This window comes from Cibotium barometz, chromosome 19 (genome assembly GCF_041138505.1).
Source record: "Cibotium barometz isolate CiBa-2024 chromosome 19, ASM4113850v1, whole genome shotgun sequence".
NCBI lineage: Eukaryota > Viridiplantae > Streptophyta > Polypodiopsida > Cyatheales > Cibotiaceae > Cibotium > Cibotium barometz.
Window position 1 is genome coordinate 4,789,043 of NC_141064.1, and position 21,187 is coordinate 4,810,229.

General features: G+C 43.2%; 1 protein-coding gene across 4 annotated transcripts in view; it reads right to left on the minus strand.

Annotated features, from left to right (window-relative positions):
* Positions 1 to 4,357: 4,357 nt before the first annotated feature.
* The window catches only part of EMB1345 (Transducin/WD40 repeat-like superfamily protein), a 91,313-nt gene continuing 74,483 nt past the window's right edge, over positions 4,358 to 21,187 (minus strand). For all 4 annotated transcript variants that reach the window (XR_015268057.1, XM_086813149.1, XM_086813151.1 and 1 more), the window contains 2 exons: positions 10,140 to 10,223; positions 4,358 to 4,619 (listed from right to left, as the gene is read on the minus strand). Coding sequence is in view for 3 of the 4 variants with exons in the window: in XM_086813149.1 (XP_086669275.1) it covers positions 4,542 to 4,619; positions 10,140 to 10,223 (162 nt within the window). In the remaining variant the exon portion in view is untranslated. The remainder of the gene's footprint in view (positions 4,620 to 10,139; positions 10,224 to 21,187) is intronic.

Below are 21,187 nucleotides of genomic sequence, written 5' to 3' on the forward strand. Positions count from 1 at the left end.
CATCGGTCGAAGGCATGTCTTGAAGTGAGTGGAGTCCTTTCCATTTGAGCCACTGCTTCTTTTCTTGCTCTCTGGCAACAAGCAGGCCTAAATTCTTATATCTATCCATGGGAGACTCCACCATGTTGAAGTCACCTAGCAATACCATAGGGCCATCAAACTGTAGAAGGGAAGCCCATAAGCTCGATTTGAATAGCTAGGACCCGAAGCATACACTAACACCACGACCATCCTTTTCGACCCTGTGTCAATCGATATTGCAATCCATCTATTTCCTCCCTTGGGCATGTTTTGTATTAAACCATGTGTGTTTACTTGATATCTTCTCAAGATTCTTCTAAAGAGGGGTCTTGTTGCTTTGACTTCTTGCAGGCAAACAAAGTCGGACTAAGAGCACTCTAATGTAAGGACGGTTATTGTTTGTGAGACCTTTGGTTATATAAGAAATGATGGAGAGAGATTTTTTTTTTTGGAAAGGGGGGAAGGGGTTAGACTATCTTGGGGCCTCCTGTTAGTGGTCAATAGGTGAGGACATTCCCCTAAAGTGGAAAGGGGGGAAGGGGTTAGACTATCTTGGGGCCTCCTGTTAGTGGTCAGTAGGTGAGGACATTCCCCTAAAGTGGGTAGTAAAAGTAGGTGAGGACATTCCCCTAACTTGTGATTTGTCTCCATTTGTAAGCTGTAGATTCTGGAATGTTAACGAGGGTGTTTCTGACGTCATTCTTTAGCGCAAAAAATGGAGATTTTTTTCCCCCTTGGAGAGATTCGCTCCCTCGAGTTTAGCTATAGAGCGGCATCCTATCTCCTCTACCTCTTTTTCTAGCATGTTATCTTGCAACTGGGTGCCAGACACGAATTCCTCTTCTCCTTCACACGTTGCTTAGTGAGTCATTAGGCTATGTGGGGATTGATAGGTCCATTAGCAGGGGGGGTGTATCTGTTAGTGTTTATATTTCTAGAAGTGTTTCTTATACTACTACTACGGGGTTTCCTTCCTACCTGCTAGAAGCCTTGATTATCCGTTGGGTGGTTCATCATATCCAACTAGGGAGGGGGAAGCTGTTGGGGAAATTCTTAAAGATGATCGGTTGCTCTATTGAGTACCCATCACTTGCATTGATGCAAAGACAGCAGGGAAGATCCTTGTTTATGTCAATTTATACCAGCACCTGCGGGTGCAATCTCGGATTCAGATCAGATGTCAGCATGGCAAGCCTACCCCCACTAGAAGCTTTAGCAACAAGTACAGATGCTTGGGAATTCAACCCACACCGAGCAGAGTGGGTTTCGGGCCAGTTGGGGAGAAATCCAGTGTCCACTTGAAGGGGGAGAGAGGAGAATTTCTCAAAAGCCATTGCCCTCTACACCGAAGGTATTAACAGCAAACAGCCATGCCTTCCTCTTTGAAGAGGAAGCCGAAATAGTTGTTAGGTAGGTATTGCATGTGTTCCGCCACCAAACCTCTCATGCCCCAGTTCTTCCGGATCCTTGCTCGGCTGGGGGGCAAGGTCCATATCAAGGATACGTTTTTTGCCAGTCTTGCACAACATGCACCGAGAGAGAAACATATAGTGCTTACCATGTCTGCTGAGGACCTCCACCAAATTGACTGCATTTGCCAAGGCAAATGTTGGGGACGATCTCTCCCCTTTGGCCATGTTGGGGAGTTTCGCCTTGTCGTCTCCCCTCGTTTTCATGCGCTTCTGCGATGGGACTTTGCTCTTGGTTCCATGTGAAGGGCATGTCGTGTTGCTTGCCATAGCTCCTGAGGGGCTCTTGGAACTCTTGCTGCAGGGTTGAGAAGGCAAGTGGGGAGGAGAGGGAAGATTTTTGCAGAAGTAAAGGAAAACAGGAGTGAGGGCGGCCAGATTCACTCGAGAAGTGGGTGGGAAAGACCGAGGGAGCTGCCACCAACAACTATGAGCCAACAAGTCTCCTTCGTCCATCCTCTGGAACCATTCCTGCTCCAAAGCCTGCCATGGTGGGAGAATGTATGTGACCTTTGCCAACCTTGGAGCTTGGTCGGCCACCGTCCCAACCGTACCTTTTGGAGGAGAGGAACCCCAGCTACTTACATTGGGGGGTTGGATGATCGAGGGGCTCTTCTGCGAGATTGTTGACGACCTCTATCTATGCGGGGACATTCGCCCTGGGGCTTGCGACTACTGGGGCCTTATTTTAGGCTAAGGCCTTTGTTGATGTGCTTGACAAAAAGTACAAAAGAGAAGACGATCTCATTTTCTACTAGCTCCATTCTCGTCGAAAAGTTGAGCCGTCAACGAGCAATAATTTTTCCTCACATCACCTCGTTTCATCCTCCTTAAAAATTGAGTCTCATTCCCCCCAAAATGGCATGCTTGATTTTGTCACTGTTGTGAAGGTTGGCAACATTCATAATCTTGGACTATTCATGTACCACACATAATGGGTGGTAAGCAAACATCTATGGTAGGTAGAGCATTGGGCTTTTAATCTAATGGTCGCAGGTTCAATGGAAAATAGTCTTTGCTGTAGCTTTAGTTGTATAAGAGAGATTTAGGTTAGGTGGCCATATTATCTCTGTAAATTCACATATTCTATTTTTTATTGGTAGATTCATAAGAGGGTATTCAAGTGCAATGGCCACATCAGGTGGTAAACCTATTTACCACCTATAAATTGATGTTTCTTTGATAATGTAAAATTATTGAGTACATTCATAATGTATTCTTTTCACTTGGCTGGGATGATTTTAAAGAAGTTTGCAAGATCATTTGCATTTATCAACTTCTACTTCCTGTTTAGCAAGGCATTGGATGGCCTTTTATCTAGTTGCCTGGTTAGAATTTATTGGCAATGGATGTTCTGTGAACCAAGGAAACATAATGAGACTCACACATTTCCAACCTCCATTGCGTTACTCAAGCTACTCTTAGGATCAATACAGCATTGAGTTTACATACAAACCAACCAAATGGACTTATGCACCACCTTGCTCACTATATTCCAACAATTGTTAAGTAACATGGAGTAGCCATTTCAATTCACAAATATGCTTCAAAGCCATCCACGATTTCCATAATGTGTTAAAGCTTTCTCGCATGTCTAATTTAGTTGGATACACTCTCTTACTTTTGTGTCAATATCTTATAAACAAAAGAGATGATGCATTCACAAAAAGACAGAGATTTACAACGAGGAAATCTCCTCATATATGCCTTGGAAGGGTCAATTCTCTACACATCATATTGGCTTCCTTTGCAAGGATTCCACATAGAATACAAAAGGACATCAAACTTCATCCTGTATCTTAATTTTGTGCACCCACCGTCATTTCCAAAAAGGAGGCGGCGAGTTTTTTTACTGTTTGAGACATTTGTGTAAGCTACAATTTCAAGGTGCCATTAAGTGATTTTAGAGCTTTTTGTTTGAGCGGCAAACCCAACGCCAAACTATGTAGAACCCAACACAACCAACAAGTAATCCTACGATAGTGTAACGAGAAATTATGAAATATAAACATTCAAATTCAAAGAACATTTATTCATCTATAATGAGAATATATATTGACTAGAATATAAACGAAGACGTCCAAAACAAATTATATTTTTCTTGAGAGCCAGATGCGACACACATCCAGTTAGTGCGTGTGCTAATTACTGTACAACCCTCAAACCTGCCAATGTGGTTCTTCTTGTTGCTGTATACTGGAAGGCGTCTAGCGTTCACATGCCATGTAAAACACGGCCTTCACAAGAAACAAGCAATCCAAAAGTCTCCCTTTAAACCAAGATGAGTAATTTAATTTGTCACTCTTAACAAATCTTGTACTGCCAACCTTAATATTTCTAAATACATAAAACTCATGGTAATAAAAAAAACAATGCTGTGTGTGTGCGTGTGTACTCTCTCTCTCTCACACACACACACACAAAGGCTTTACGAAAGAGAGACGTGAAAGATATGCTATTTTTAAAATTAAAACACTAGTCAAATCACAAAAAAGTGATCCTTGCGAAAATACTAAATGCATTCAATGAACTCGATATTATTGATTTTTCACAAAAAAAAGTTATCCTTGCGAAAATATCATATGCATTCAATGGACTAGATATTATTGATTTTCCATTTTTTTAAAACCAAGAGTTCCAGTTAGTGAATTTCTGGAATGTTGCTATGGCCTTCATTTTCCAAAAGCATGCCACTTAAATATCAAATATTTTAGCACTTCTATTTAGGCAAGCCATTTTTTTTTTCCATACTACTGATAGTTTCGTGCAACCTTTTGTCTACATACCATACATGACGCTGATTTCAAGCACACAAAAATGTAACTAATATGACCCTTAAATGCCACAACTACAGGTGTGGGATGTTCCAATTGAAGGCCTTTTGCTACATTAAACCAGAAAACTAAACACTCAAGGACAAGCTTTTCTTCAAATTTACAGAGTTTTCCCTGAGAAATATGATGACAGTTAGCACGAAGGCTGGCATTACAAGGGATGTGACCAGGACTTCATGTCACAAATACTAGAAACACGAAAAAACAGATTGTACATTCATGATACCCTTCTGCGTGATAATTTCCACATTTTTACAATACCATCATCACTGGCTGAAGCCAGCAGCTCGGGTTCCTGCAAAGATCATAACCACAGATGATATCACATATCAGAAGAAATGCTCTCTCTTAAGGCTTGTGGGACATTCAGCTCACAGTCAGCTGCTACAGCATACCAACCTCAAATAATTTCAATGCACTATACAATATACTACTTTTTGCATGTAGAGGTGATGGGCAGAAAAAAGGTTGCAGAATGGGACTTTGTCAATGTTATTTGCATAGAGGGAAAATCTGGCATGAAGAAATGTGAGTGCAAATTTTGCAGTCATAAATGGGATGGAGGGCGCTCGACTAAATTTGCGTACAAGAGCACCAACTGATACAAAGAAGTTTGTATGGCATTCAAAAGACCATCAAGTATAGGAAGCCAAGCCCAATGATGCAGAGTCCATGCACTTGTCCCCAGGTGAAGACAATGTGCAAAGTGAGACTCAAAGCATGGAGCATTCCTCTAAAACTAAGAAACCTTTGTGTGGTGCCGAACAGAAAAATTGCAGGAGTCATGGTTGATGGATGCAAGGGAAAAGACGATTGATATTTAGGTTGGCCCTTAACGTTTAAGGCAGCCATAGTCTGGCTATTTCTAAGCTGTGTCATTGCTGCGAGTAGCAACTTTCTATCCGATTGTAACTTGCAACTTGTTTGAAGTTGTAACTTGTAAGTTAGGAAACTTGGAAGCTGAAATCAACCATGATGTGAAGACATGGACTGTATACAATCTGTAAACTTTTAAGTTTGAAATATTGTCCGAACTCTGAAAATGTAGATTTTTTCTAGGTTTCAGTCTCCAGAGTTTTTTTCCTTTCGTTTATGAATAGAATTTATGAAAATGCGTGGGAAAAGGTGGTCTTCAGGCACCACACAAAGCAGGAAATACGATAACCCGAGTATGATTGGCAGGCTTTGAGATACCGTACATACTTTTCAGTCTTCCAAACGTTTGAACTATGACTGCAACTATCCTCTACTTTAATTTTCTTCTTTTGTGTGTGTACACATGCCTAAAACCCTAATTCTGATCCCAAATCTACAAAAAAATTAATAGATTACAATGCTATCTCCTCCATAGTATTTAAGGACAAAAGAGAAAGAAGAAAAGGGGGGGGGGGGGTAGTTCTGAACACTTTTACAGGTGTACATGAGATTTTCTTGAGGCCATGTGGTAGGGATCAACAAGAAGAGGAGAGAGAAAGAGAGAGAGAGAGGGGGGTGTGTGGCGGGGGGGGGGGGGGGGAGAGAGAGAGAGAGAGAGAGAGAGAGAGAGGATGTTTCTATCCCCAAGGTGGGAAGTGCTGAACACCTCTAAATGTGTACATGCAATTTTCTTGAGGCTAAGTGGTAGGGATCAACAAGTAAAGGTGCAAGGTCTCCCAAGAGCCTTGATAAGATACAGTTCAGAAAACTTCAAACTTAAGAGGTCTAGAAGCTGTACAGGAATTTTGTGAGAATAGAACATTATGAACTATCTATACGGAACATTAATGGCGAATGGAACCTTTTGAAACACCCAAGAACCTTCCCTACTTTGATCTTATTTCTTTTGTGTGTGCAAGTGTGTCACCATTTGGCCACCGAAGTGGCCTTCCCTATTTCATGCCAGGTATGGGAGGCCAGGGAGCTTTGTCGCATGTACTGAGGCTAGGATTTGTGTCACCTACGGGAGGCCTAACCTCGTATAACCCGTAGTGTGGTCAGGATGTGGAACCCACTATCATGGATCCCCGTTTAGGTTTCCCACTGAGCCAATTCCGTGCTCGACCTCCTATTTACAAGTTCCAAGAACGGGAGATATATCCATTGCATAATGCATATGCACGCATCTCTACCTCCTTGAATCTATTTTCGCGTGACTTGTTTTCATGTGATTGCTTGCTATGACATGTCCAATTCACGGGGGGCAGGGAACCCCCCCTCCCCCCCCCTTCCACCAAACTCTCCCACGACTACTCTCTCTCTCTCTCTCTCTCTTTCTCTCTCTCTCTCTCTCTCTTATTTTTCATTTTCTGGGTTTTTTTATCCAGACATTGTATCAGATCCACCATGATGTAACTTTTGGTCTCATAGGTCATTATGGCGTTTTGAAGACGTTAATATAACATTTCATTTCATTTCATTTCTCTCTCTCACCAGGTCTTTCCTTAACCCATATCTGCAAGTCGGCTATCCTGCTGTACCAGTTGTGCGCCTATTGTACCTGCTGTACCTATTGTGCACCTACGGTAACTGTGTACTTGTTGTAGCCACCTATTGTACCTCATGTACCTGATTGTGCACTCGCCGAAACCCTAACTCCCTAACTGTACCTGTAAGTTTATGCCAAAACCCTAACTGTACCTGCAAGTACCTACTAAATATCATCCTACATCTACAAAACTCAATGTATGTGCTATGAACAGCACCATGTGTACCTATTTGAGTACCTACTATTGACATGGTGTACCAGTACATGCTTGTTTACTTCAACTGTTCATGTGCATGTACTTGCACCAGAGAGGCTTGAACCATGGTCTTTGCGAGGGTGTGAGCTAGGCTCTGATACGTGAGCACCTGTTTGTGCGTGGTCTCGAAACGACGGTTTTCGCATTCACTCCCCTCCACGTGTATAAGATTGGTGGCCAGGCTATTTTGACTCATTCGACGAGCCCGGCATTGATAGTCTACTCCAACATACTTTTGTTTGGGTAACTTGTCTTCATGCTTGCATTGCATTGGATTCTTTGGCAAGCAAACCTTTGGAACTTTGTGCAAAATTAATACTTAGAATTGAGGGGGGAGGGTTGGCCCATTCGCGGCCCCAGTATTGGTGTCATCGTGCAGTTCTACTTTCAGCTTTGTTATTTACTTTGATGCAGTGTCCCTTTCTTAAGTGTTGACATGCTATCCATTTCATTAGATAGTATCCAAGAACGTTCACAGCTAGCCAAGTGTATTACAGTGGTATCAGACACGGTTGTTTCCCTCTCCTTAGTGGGGAAACGATCGTTTGGTATTTGGGATACCATGTAAAATTGTCGTCATACACAATGGACAGCAAGGAAGTGCCAAATTCTCATGGCCATTCAAGTGGTACCCATGCATAAGATGCTTTGCAAAATAGATACATGCCTTCAGCCCATGAAGTGGCTTATACACGTGGGACAACACTCTCGCGGGAAAGAGAAAATGTCTGAACAAGACGCTAATGTTTTAAGGACGGAGATTGAGCATGTCAAGAGGCAATTGTATGCCAAAGAAGCAGAGCTGATATTGTTGCATTGCATGAGGATCAAATCAATGAGGTTGCTTTCCGGCTTGCATTGCTTGATCATTGGAGGACTCACAATGCCTTTCATGTAAGTCTATTATGCAAGTATGTGGATGCCAAGTCTATTATGCAAGTATGTGGATGCCATAGCCAGAAGAGCCTGTCACAAAAGAGCTACCAGAGGTTGATGAGCTAGAGGAAGCTCTTCAACCCGAACAGATTGTGTTTCACGAGGAGAAAAAGCTACTTGCCGGTAAGCTTTCCAAGAGATACCTTGTGAAGTTTAAGAACTATTTGCCTTTTGACGCAAAATGGGTTGATGAAGACTACAACAAAGATTACCCATAACTTTTTCAGGCATATTTGGAGGCTTTTCAATTGAGGTCAATTGTTTAGAAGCCGGGGAAGATGTCACCATTTGGCCGCCGAAGTGGTCTTCCCCTATTTTGTGCCAAGGTACGAGAGTCCAAGGAGCTTTGTGTCGCCTGTACAGAGGACAGGACTCACGTCACCTACGGAAGGATAGGCCTCGTGTCACCCATAGTGTGGCTAGGACGCGGAACCCACTGTCAAGGATCCCAGTTTAGGCTTCCCACTGAGCCAATTCTGTGCTCAAGAAAACCTACTATTTACAGGTTCTAGGAACATGAGATATATCCATTGCATAATGCATATGCATGCATCCCTACCTGCTTGAAATTGTTTTCGCGTGAGTGGTTTTCGTGTGACTACCTGCTATGACGTGTCCAGTTCACGGGCACAGAACACCCACCTATGAACCATGCGAATGCCCTGTATTTTGACATGGTTTGTGGCATGTGAACAAGTGGTAAGTACCCATTTAAACCTTTGTTTCTAGACTTTATAACCTTAGCAATTCACATTCTTTTGAGTTGGGCACCAGCCATTGGCCAGTGCCCGGGGCCCAAGGACCAAGGTATGGCATGTCCAAGCCTTGGGCACCCTTTTATCCCATTAAACCCCATTTGTGGGACTTTTTAATGAGGGAGCACCTCATAGAGGTCCCCACCTTCATTAAAGGGGGGTGCCATGTGTCCTAAAAACAATGGATCCTTCACTCCCTTCCACCAACCTCTCCCACGACTACTTTTCTCTCTCTCTCTCTCTCTCTCACACACACACACACACACACACGGGGCTGGCACATCTTTCCTTTACCCATATCTGCAAGTCGACTATCCTGTTGTACCTGCTATGCATCTGCTTTTTGTGCCTACTACACCTAATGTGCACCTGATGTGTACCTCCTGTAGTTGCCTACTGTACCTGTTGTACCTATTGTGAACCTGTTGTACCTGCTGTGTACTTGTTGTGTACCTGATGTAGCTGCCTCCTGTACCTGCTTGTGTAAATGCTGAAACCCTAATTGTACCTGTGCAAGTACCTGTTGAACCCATAACTGTGTAGTACTAGAGCACATGTTTGTGCGTGGTCTCGGAACGACAGTTTTTGCATTCACTCCCCTCCAATTGTATGAGATTTGTAGCCAGGTTACTTTAACTATTCCACGAGCCCCGCATCGACAGTCGACTCCGACATACTTTTGTCTGGGTAACTTGTCTTCATGTTTACATTGCATTGGATTATCTGGCAAGCAAGCCCTTGGAACTTTGTGCAAAATTAAAATCCTCCAATAATATACTCAGTCTTAAGGGGGGGTCAGCCCATTCACAGCCCCAGTAGTGGTGTCATTGTGCAGTTCTACTTTAAGCTTTGTTATTTACTTTGATGCACTGTCCATTGATTAAGTGTTGACATGCTATCTATTAGTAAGCCTTTCATTTGGAAAAATAAAGTTGTTTTCAAATCCATGCGCATATCAGTCCTTTTCAAAATTAAAATCCTCCAATAATATACTCAGTCTTAAGGGGGGGTCAGCCCATTCACAGCCCCAGTAGTGGTGTCATTGTGCAGTTCTACTTTAAGCTTTGTTATTTACTTTGATGCACTGTCCATTGATTAAGTGTTGACATGCTATCTATTAGTAAGCCTTTCATTTGGAAAAATAAAGTTGTTTTCAAATCCATGCGCATATCAGTCCTTTTATCCAGGAACGTTCACACCTATACAATGTGCCTATGCGTGTACATATGCCTCATGCAGTTAGACACTAGGCGATGTTACTTGTTCCTAAATGTGCAGAAAAAGTTGGACTACAATGTTATTTCCTCCATAGGTATTAAAGGACATCAAATGAGAAGCAAGTGGAGTATTTAATTCAGATTTATTTCATCTTCTTTCCACCATTCTTAAGCATAGTTGCTATACCTGTGGATGCCATCTTACACAATTAACATCGGTAGTATGAGCCTTCTCTTTTTTTAAAAGCATCCTGTACGATGGGGCCTCACCCTGTAACCAGATCAAGCAGCAACACATCATGATTCAGCCTTGCATCATCTACAAATCATGCAAAGTTAGAACACTTTGAGAGAGACAATGTTTACAATAAATGAAATCCATAGGGGATCACAGCTGCCTGAAAAATCTCAAGGTTAGAACACTTTGAGAGAGAGAATGTTTAGAATAAATGAAATTCTAAAAAGGGAAGGGGATCACAACTGCCTGCAAAGAAAGCAACACCTATTGCAACAATAAGCCATTGAATGGAATATATACCGTCATGAATCTGAACTTATGAATAGTTTTAAAAAAAAGAAGAGAATCACCAAAACAAACAAAATTTAAAAAAGGCTTAATAGAGACACCCGAGAAAAAATAATAGGAATAAGATAAGTTATAAATTTGTTGATAATAGCAAGATAGTTTAAAAACAATACAAAACCATTGATTCATGGCAACCACCCTCAAGCCTAAACATTCAATGTATTTCTTTATTTGTAAACTCACACAACCTATGCTACATGCCATTAACCTCTAAACAGAGAAGCACAATGTCTGAGAGCAGGAATGCTATTTTTCCATTAACGTAAAACAAGGCATCCACAACAGGCCCCTGGCATAAAGCCACAAATAATCGAAGATTTCTAGCACCACATTGACCACTGCATACAAAAACAGTGTCCATGAATGACCAAAAAAAAAAACAGCATCAGCTATGGGCCTCTGTCAAAAGACCAAAACAATTAGATGTGTCTAGAAAACTGTGTGTGCGTGTGTGTGTGTGTGTGTGTGTGTGTGTGGAGTACCTCATGATGTCCTAATAGAGAAGCTTGTACACATTGCACCTTGCTACTTTCCACCTGATCCGTCCACATGGTCAGCCTAGTGGGCAATCGCCGTACATGCCTCTCAATGAGGACATCATAAGGTACTCCAAAGTTGGTGACATTTTGTTGTTAGGGGAGTTCAATGCAAGGAAGGAGAGCCATCAGGTTCATTTACTGGACTTAGGAGATCCTGGCCTCCTCAATTACAGCTCAATGTGAAAATGTGGTCCAATGTGGAGTAGGTACGACAGAAGCTTGCTTGTCCTATGGCCATGTATCTTGTTACATACGGTGCAGCAGAAGTCTTCTTAATCATGGTTAGGTGAGTGTTAATTGCTTATTATGGAAAAGTGGATAGGAGAGAGAGGAGAGTACACAATACACCCGATGGGGTCCCAACCACCCACTAAAGGGGGTCCACTTTGATAAAAATATTTGTTTTGATTGCTCCAAGATAATGAGTACAATGGAAAGGCTGAATGCTGTCCCAACTGAGACTGACCTCATTTAGGGAATTCCCATAGAGATAACCCTCTTCTAGATGATGCATTGGGTGCCCGGGCAGAGGAATACAGCTCCTGTACATAGGCACCCTGTAGAGATGAAGATGACCTGTGTTTTCCTCTCCTCACTGAGGACTGGAAACACGCTGCTTCTACACCCTTGTTTCCTTGAATTTATGCTCCTACACTGCATAGGAGAGGGTCCCTTTGCTAATGGGGGTGTTGAATGACACAGGCGGCCTAAATCGCAGCATATATAGGGTCTTAATGTACTGGTTGGCCAATAGGTACAGGCCGACTAGGAAATGAGGACAAAAAAACCAACTAATTGTTTTTCCCTCTTTCACATGGGCGCCCTTTTCCTGCTTGGGCACTGCCCACTGGACTTGATAGTCCCCAAGGGCTGACCACAGCAATGCCCACGATCCATTTAAGTCTAATTGGCCATCTTGTTAGTTTGCTAGTGACTTCGGACGGAAAAGGCTTTCGCACTGGTAGATGCTAATGTTCCTAACTGATTTGACCAGTGTTCCAGCACCCGACCACGGGTCTAATATGTGGCTGGGCCACCTGTACATCATTATAAAGCTTGCAAGTGGGTCACATCTGACTTTGCATGACTTGAACAGATCCTAGTCCTACATGGTGCCTGGTGACATGTCCCTAGACAAGGGCTTACAACAATGAACATGCACAGTGCCCATCAAAACGGTGTCCTAAGTGTATTGACCAAGTAGAATGTCCCCGTGGCATCCTAGTAAGTGCACCAGTATCCAAATGGAAGGAGGAGAAGCATTTGGGTAAGGAAATAACCCGCAAAATCTGCACACAAGAAACTGGACAGTGGAGATGATAGTTGTGCTACCCAAAACATTGGGAACTTCATAGATGGCACAACTCTAGGGAGTTAAAGAGATGAAGCGCTAGCAACGAAAGAAGTGCCTCTAGCTACATTTCAGCGGGTATATGTTGTCCTATGTACACGTTGGCCAGTGGATATGCAGTCACTTGTGAAGGTGCGAGTGAAAGTGCCCATGCTGGCTGCCTTTACATCTGTGGCCTGCACACCGCCCAGCTAAAAACCTAGCTTGTCAGTATGCACGTGACATATCTCCGCCAAAATGTGAAGCTCTGACTCTAGCACATGTTCATACAGCTTGGCCAATGTGTGGCCAATTATGATAATCTTGTATATATACCTAGATGAATCCAAGAGCATGCCCAAATTCACCTTTTAGGAACATGCATGTTATATACTCATGGTAGTCAACCCACAAACTATATAACTATCAACTCCATTATGCATAGTATGGACTAGATACTACGACATCCCCACTAACGTCATCAGTGCCCAATAGTGGGTGTAGAACTCTGTATCAAGATATGCTCTCCAACACACACACACACACACACACATAAGAGCATATATTCACACAAAGGCCTTCGTACTGAGCTTCTGTCAAACCTCCGGAAATGCAGGGCAGACTCAGCCATAATGAAGCCTAGCACTAAGGGAAGTAGAAAATAGAAAGAATTAGTTCAGCAAATAAGTAGTTGATAGGGCAAATGCACCACCAAAGGTAGAAAGAATAAGCACAATATCAACTGGCATAATGATAGTCTTGTAGTTTTCTGGACCTGATGGGTAGCATAATGATAGTCTTGTAGTTTTCTAGACCTGATGGGTACCCAGCTTTGAGGATGAAAGTGATGGTGTTGGTAGTCTAGGAGGGTGGGAAACCAAGACATAAAGCTCTATTAAATGTGTACCAAGAGGGGGGCAAGGGTGTCATTTGCATGTGCAATGTGCTCTGCCAATAATCCCTCATGGTCGTGGGCATGTCCATTTCGCAGCTTGTGTATGGCCGTAGTGACATTAGTAGTAGTGAAGAAGGTTGACCAGTTGGGTTGGGATTCAAGTGGGGAGGCAAGGGGTGAAGAGTTGGGTACATGATAGAGTTGTTGTGCGTATGTGTCACCATTTGGCCACCCAATTGATCCACCTGTGCTTTCTCATTATGTATGTACATTGGACTGGTGTCCATGGCAGTTGCATATGCCGAGGATTGATGCCACTCATGTGATACTGTGGACTTGGCTTTCTACTAGGACTTGTGCATGTGACTACATGCTCGGAAATGCCTAGAGGATTGGTGTTCCATTGGGTCTGGTACCTCGTGTATTTGCCTGGAGCACATCTATTTTGGTGTAATCTCATGAACATGGATTGTCCATACCAATGCTGCATTGCATAGCATCTTTATGTACTTGCTTGCAATTGAATTTGCATGTTGTTTTCATGCTTGCCTGACCAATGTGTAGTTTCGGGTAAGGGAACGCCCGCCCGTGAACCGTACATGTGAAATTGTCTTCTGACATGGTTATATGACATGTGACAGGTGGTAAGTATGGTCAAAACCTAGCCTTAGAAATTAGCATTAATTTATAAGTGAGTGTGTACACACTTCATTAAGTTTTGGGCAACCAAAACTCACTTATAAATTATGACCAGCCTTGTGTTCGCACACACTGATGTCCCGAGGCGGACAAAGCTCAATGTCCATCGCCGAAACCTTATCCCCTTTGTACAAAGGGAGCAACCAACCATGTGTCCTTCCCAACTTGCACCACAAGTCACTTGTTCTCTCTACCTGACACCTAGGGTGAACATCTCATCATCTCTCTTTCTTCTCTCTCTAGAAGTAGGTGCCCCTCTTCATGAGCCTCTTTGGCTATATTTTCTACACTTTCTCCTTCCCAACTCCATATCCAAGCTTGCTAGTGTGTTTTTCAAGCTTCCAAGAGTGTTTCTAGGTGGTGTTCACTGTCTCCCACACTCCCAATGACTGAAATTTAACCAAACAGCTCTTATATTTGCTATAATTACTAGTCTTTTTGCTAAGAACCCTAATTTCACCCTCCCTTTCTTAAGTTGAACCATAGGGGAAGCTTTCCCTTCACCCTCTTGAAGATTTTTGTCGCGAAGAATTGCGACAGATTGAAGATTTCAACACTCCGAATGCTTCCATGCGAAGACTTCTGTTGTCATCGACTCTAATCGCAATTGGTAGCACGAGAGAGAAGCAGGACTCTATGTTCACATACCCTATGTTTTGTTCTCTTATCCTACATGTTCTCTTGCAGATTGTTGCTACCATGTGTTAATGGACCAATATAGAGCAGATGGTAGAAAACATGGGCACTTGAGAGAGTAGTGTGAGTTGTAGATCTACATCAACAACCATATTATTTGAAATACTGTATTCATATGCATTGATACGGAAATCTTGTCAGCAATGCCCATGACACTATATACTTGACTCTCCCGAGATCAATATACATGATTTGAGGGAGGGGCCGGCCGTTCCGGCTCATTGTGCGTCTCTTGTCAATTCAGCAAATTACTTCTTGCATTGAGCATGTTGTCCATTAAATGTTGGTATATTTCAGTATATTGATTAGCATTGTGTTCAACCAAGTTACATTGGTATTAGAGTATAGGGTTCTCCTTCACTTCTATTGTGAAAGACGATCAGTGCGAACACTAGCTATCTCTACACTTAGAACACTATGGACAGCCATAGAGTGAAAGTTGAAGATGCCAACACAAGGGGCGAGGACAATGAAAGGCATGCTTCCAATACTTTACAGGAAGAGCAAACTCATGTGGTGCACACTAGGGAACAAGAACATGTGGGACAACCATCCCTTGACAGAGAGAAAATGCAGAAAAAAGAGTTCATAGCCTTAAGGGCTGTCATTACTCGCATGCAGACTCTTCTTTATGCACAACAAGAAGAATTGAAGCTCTACCACCACGAGGATCTATTGGTACATGGTTGTTTGAAGGCCAAGAAAGCTGAATCTTTTATGGATGATGCCATGGCAATGATTGCTCAAGAGTTGCACATGCAGTATGTGTATACTTGGCTTGTACTGAGGATGCCTATGCAGGAAAGACACCCATCCCACATGTCTCGGTATCCCCACAAATGTTTGAACAAGAACATATATCTAAGAGGATGAATCCTAATGCTATTGGAGAGAAACCATCGACGACTTCGCGCCAATCACAAGCAGGTGTCCCTTATGTAGCCCGTGCAAGATGCAATGTTTATGGCAGTGGTGGTCAAAATGTATGTCACATGCCATTGTCGGCTTGAAATGTGCATGCACGATACATGCAATATGGGCTGCAATTTTCTATTGGTGCAGGTATTTTGCGTATCTCCCATGCTTCTCATGCTACTCATGCCCTCGAGCGTGCTCGTGAGGGAGAAGCTATGGGTGAAAATGCACCAATATGTGTTAGGCCAGCCCTGCCTCATGCTTACAAGGCACATGTATCCATGCCTAATGTATCACTTTTTGTTCCTAAAATGATGCCAATCACAAGGACTTTCCCAATGGACATACATGCAGGAAAACATGTTGAAATGCCAGTTAATGCATCCAAGTCTTGTGACTTCAAAGCCGCAGACAAATCTGTGAAGTTTAATGCATATCATGGAGAATATGATGCATCAAAGGCACTTGCTTTTATTGCCCAGTTTGATATTGCTTTTAGTCATGAGGATTTCACTTAGAAATCCATGATCCGGCATGCAAGCATGTTTATGAAAGGTACTACTGCTCATTGGTGACTCTCACGGAGAAGCTCTCATTGAATCCTGTTAGATCATGGGAAGAGTTTAAGGAGAGGTTCTATGCCCAATTCTTGCCTCCCAATGCATTGAATGAGAAAACAATGAAATGGGAATGGGAGTGGGTGAAGCAGAATGAGAGGGAAACGGTGAATGCATACGTGCAAAAGTTTTGGATAGAGCTTTTGGAGGTGTCTCCATTTATGCATCTCACATAGGCGGAAAGGAAGAGAAGGTTTCAATTGGGATTGCAACTTGTGTACAAAGTGGGACTACAAATGTATCCTGGTCACACCATACACCAACTAATCGCAGCCGCCACTACCACTGAGCAATTGGAACTCAAGTTGAGTCGATCCAATAAGGCTAAACTCTCATTCCAAGGCAAAGAGAGGGTTGTCCAAAACCTGCAAAATAATGGACAGCCATCTAAAAAGGACCAAAACCAAGATAAAATGGTCCAAAGGCTGAAAATAAGTCTACCAAGAAGCGTTCTTTCCAAGCGAAAGACTATGGTTTCACTCCAGAGCAAAAAAAGCAATATATGAGCGAGGGGAAATGCTTTACTTGTGGTAGCACAGAGCATATTGCAAATGCATGCCTAAATAAGAAAAAGCGTGATAATGATAATACATCAAAGCCCAATGTGCATATGGTTCCGGATGTGTAGGGCAACACTTCACATGATAGCAAAGACAGGGTTGTTGAAACCGATCCCGTCAAGTGGGAAAGACTCAGTTGGACACCTACACGTTTAATAGCACAACTTTTAAAACCACAAATATGAAATGGACAACTTAAAACAACTTGAAATTTAAATGAACAGAAATGGAAAGATGGACACCAGCACTGGGGCCGGAACGGGCCGACCCCCCCCTCAATATATGATATATTTATTGGGAGTATTTAAAGAATACAATGCTCCATGGGTTCTGAGAACCAGATAATGTCCATGTACATATGAAAACAGTACTAAACAAATAGCTCGAATTTCGATGAAGCAGATTGACCACTAGTGTGGTCCAATCGCTACGGTCCTGTGCTTTCACTGGACTCCGCGGAGAGCACCACACTGGTGTTCCGAGACCACGCACAGACAGGCGCTCTCGTACTAACGCCTGGCTCTCCCGATCTCAGCACCTTTGGACCGAGGTTCGCCCATATAGCTTGGACAACCCGGCACCGAACGGGTGTAGGCCGAGCGGGACGAATCTTTTACCAGATTTTAAACATTAAATGCTTTACTCAAATCTGAAAATCACTTACTTGTAGTTGGTTGATAAAAGACCAAGACTTGTGGAATGATGAAGTCTTCCAGGTGATGAAGTAGCAGTTGCCTCGTGGTGAACCACCAAAGCAGATACCTCCGTAAAAGAAAACCACAGCCACCTTATAGAATGCACAGCCTGCCACAAGAAGGTACAGCCAGGGAGTATAGTCGTAGCAGAGGGTACAGAAGTGCAGTCGCCTTAAGGTAGTCAGCCGTCTGTGAAGAGCAGCAGCATGCGACCTGGAGTGGGGGCAGCCGCCTGTGTGGAAGGTACCACAGCCTGCAGGAAAACAGGCGCAAGGAGAAGAGCAGCCGCCTGTAGTTGCAGCCCTTGGGAAGAGTAGCCGCCTGCTGTGTAGTTCGCAGCCAGCCGCCTGGGGACAGGAGCAGTAGGCGCAGCAGTACAGGGAAAAGATGGCAGACAGCCGGTTCAGTCGCCTGTAGAGGGGCAGGCGCAGCTGGCAGAATAGTAGGTGCTGCCGTCTTTGTGCAGGGCAGGCAGTCGCCTCATGGATGAGCAGCCGTACAGCAGCAAGCGTAGCAATCTCCAGCCGCCAGGAAGTTACGAAAGGTGATGAAGCAACGCCAGGAAGAAGCGATCATGTCCCACGCTTGAAGGAAGGCCCTTTTTTAATAAAATTAATGTGAAGGTACAACTCAAGACTTCCACGCTTGCATGAAAGGGGACTAGTGGGGGTTGGTGACCATGCCCACCCCCACACTCACTTAAAAGTGAGGCTCCCCACCTTGGCCCCAAAGTGGGTGCCCAAAGGAGGTGCCCACTTTTAAATAAGTGTGAACCCCTAACCTTATAAATCAAAGGGTTAGAATTTAATAACATTAAACGACATGTACCATATACTTACCACCTGTTCACATGCACTGAAACTTGTCAGAATACAGGGCAGACTTCACGACTCACTGGCAGGCGTCCCCGCTCAGTAAGTAACACGTCAAGCAGGCAAACACACGAATACATGTCATGCGAAAACAGTTTCAAACATGCAAAATATGTATGCATGTGCAAAAAGTAACATGGACATATCTCCCGTTCATGGAACATGTACAAAATATCTGTCGGCACAAAACTGGCACGACATAAAAACATAAAAACCTGGTCTTCCTATGGAGTGACAGTCCCATAGGTAAGACACAGTTCCAGGCACGAGTTTCCCTAGGTGTGACAGTCCCATAGGTAAAACACGGCACGAATACTGGCTCTTCCATGGCGTGACAGTCCCATGGATCGAACACAGTCCAGGTCATACACGGGTGGCACTGATCTGGCTCCCGTCCATACGACACCATCCTGCTAACACACGGGTGGAACCAGTCTGGCTCCCGTCCATGTCAGCAAAATACTGGCCTCTTCACATGAGACACTGGCCTGGCCTCAAGTGAACGAGACGCAAAAGCTAGGAATGGACCAAATGGTCGGCCAATTGGTGACAGTTGTATGTAAAGCTTGGGGACAGCTTAAGGATCAGCCCGCTTTGTTCATGTTTGACTGTGCAACTAACTGAGAACTTCATATCTACACAGATGGCAGCTACTTTGGGTATTAACGTGGACATGGGTCCTCAAATTGACATAGGGACTGCCTTTGTTGCTAGAGAAGTGTAGGTTATGTCTATTATTGGCAAGTTGCGCATACACATTCAAGGCTATGTAGATCATGAGGACTTTCTTGTAGCACCTTTAAATGATTGTAATGTATTGGTTGGAAAGCCTTGGCACATATGCATTGATCCACGCAAGGCTTACAAGACTAACAGGATCACCTTCATGCATAAAGACCAAGAGCATGTCATTGATGTTCGTGAAGAGGGTGATACCATTCCTCTTGTATCTCATGTACAAATTAAGAAAGTGATGAAAAAGAGTGTTTTTGCGTACTTGATTTTTGTACGGGATCATGTTGAAGAAACTAATGTGCATGTAAACACTCTTAGTGATGATAGGTTGAAATTCTTGCAACAGTACAATGATTGTTTTGCTGATGGGTTACCAAATGAGTTGCCACCTATACGACCGGAAGATCATCGCATTGATCTTGTGCCACGTAGCTCACCACCTAATAGGTAGCCTATCGTGTCAGTGCACCCCAAAGAGAGGAGATCATGAAGCAGGTAAATAAGCTTCTTGAGAAGGGTCTCTTCCCCATATTGTTCACCCGTCCTCTTGGTTCAAAAGAAGAATAGATCTTTTCGTATGTGTGTGGATTATAGACCTTTGAATAAACTCACCATCAAGAATCAGTTTTCAATTCCACGCATAGATGACATCCTTGACAAGTTCGATGGATCGGCATGCTTTAGCCAAATTAATCTCAAGAGTGGGTATCATCAAGTGCATGTGGTGCTTGAGGATGTACATAAAACTGCTTTCCAGATAGCATTTGGGCTTTATGAGTATCTTGTTATGCCTTTTGTCTTACAAATGCCCCAGCTACATTAAATAGAACCATGAATCACATGTTCCGTGGGTACAGAAAATTTATAGGTGTCTTATTTGATGACATCTTAGTCTTCTTGAAGACCGAAGAAGAGCATAGAGCTCATTTGGCTATTGTTTTTGAAGAACATAAACTCTTCATAAATGCAAAGAAAAGTGAGTTCTTCTTGTCAAAGATACACTATCTTGGACATATTGTGTCCAAAGATGAAGTGCGGATGGATCCTGCAAATTGATGCAATTCAAAATCGGCCAAAATTGAAATTAGTGCATGAGATCCATAGTTTTCTTGGATTATGCTCTTACTACCGTAGGTTCATTTGCAACTTTACATGGATTGCTTCTCCTTTGCATGATTTAACAAAGAAGAAGGCTATATTCAAATGGATTGATGTAGAGAGGAATGCATTCCTCAAGTTGAAAGATGCAACTACACATGAAGCTAAATATCTAGATATTTGGAAAGCATTGGAAAAGCAATGTGTCTTTTACGGAAAAGAAAACCTCGGTATCTATATGGGTAGAAACATAGAGGATTCATAATCCTGTGAGTGTGAGCATTCTGAATCAACTGTACCACCCAGAGCACAACTATACGGCCAGGAGCTGCATGGGCTGTACGACCGGCAGTAAGGTAAATGAACAGCTATTGCTGCAGCTGAACCATCTGTACGGCCTGCAGCAACATGTGTGGGGCTGTACAGGCAGCAATAACAGAAACAACAGAAGGTAAAAACTGAACGACAGCAGCAGAGCAGACTATACGGCCTGCTGCAAAACTGTCATGTCACCTGAACAAACATCTGACATGGCCACCATGTCATCGGGGTGCTGATGTACAGTCATCAACAATAGTGCCACATCACAAGTTGCATGGTGGTGACACATCAGCATTTCATCTGTAAATGCGTTCGAGGATTTGCCATGTCATTGATAGTACCGGGAGCTGTTCAAAAAGATACGTGACAGGATTGGCTGCTATCAGACTCCTCCATGCAAAAAAAAAACAGATTTTGCCAACAGAAAGGCCTTAGCTTAGTACCTGGGGTTGCGAGCAGGAGGCAACCCTTGGGCTACAAGGAAAGAGAGATTACGAAGGTCTTTGTCAAGTCCTTAGAGCTACAAGTGGGAGGCATTGTTTGTGACTACAGGATATGCAAAGTTACAAAGGATTTACCATCAATTTCGGGCTGATTGCTGAAGTTGTTGTCACATGATTTAAACCAAGACTTTGAGTGATGTGTTCACTTGGTGCCTGCAGTACCTTGGGGAAAAC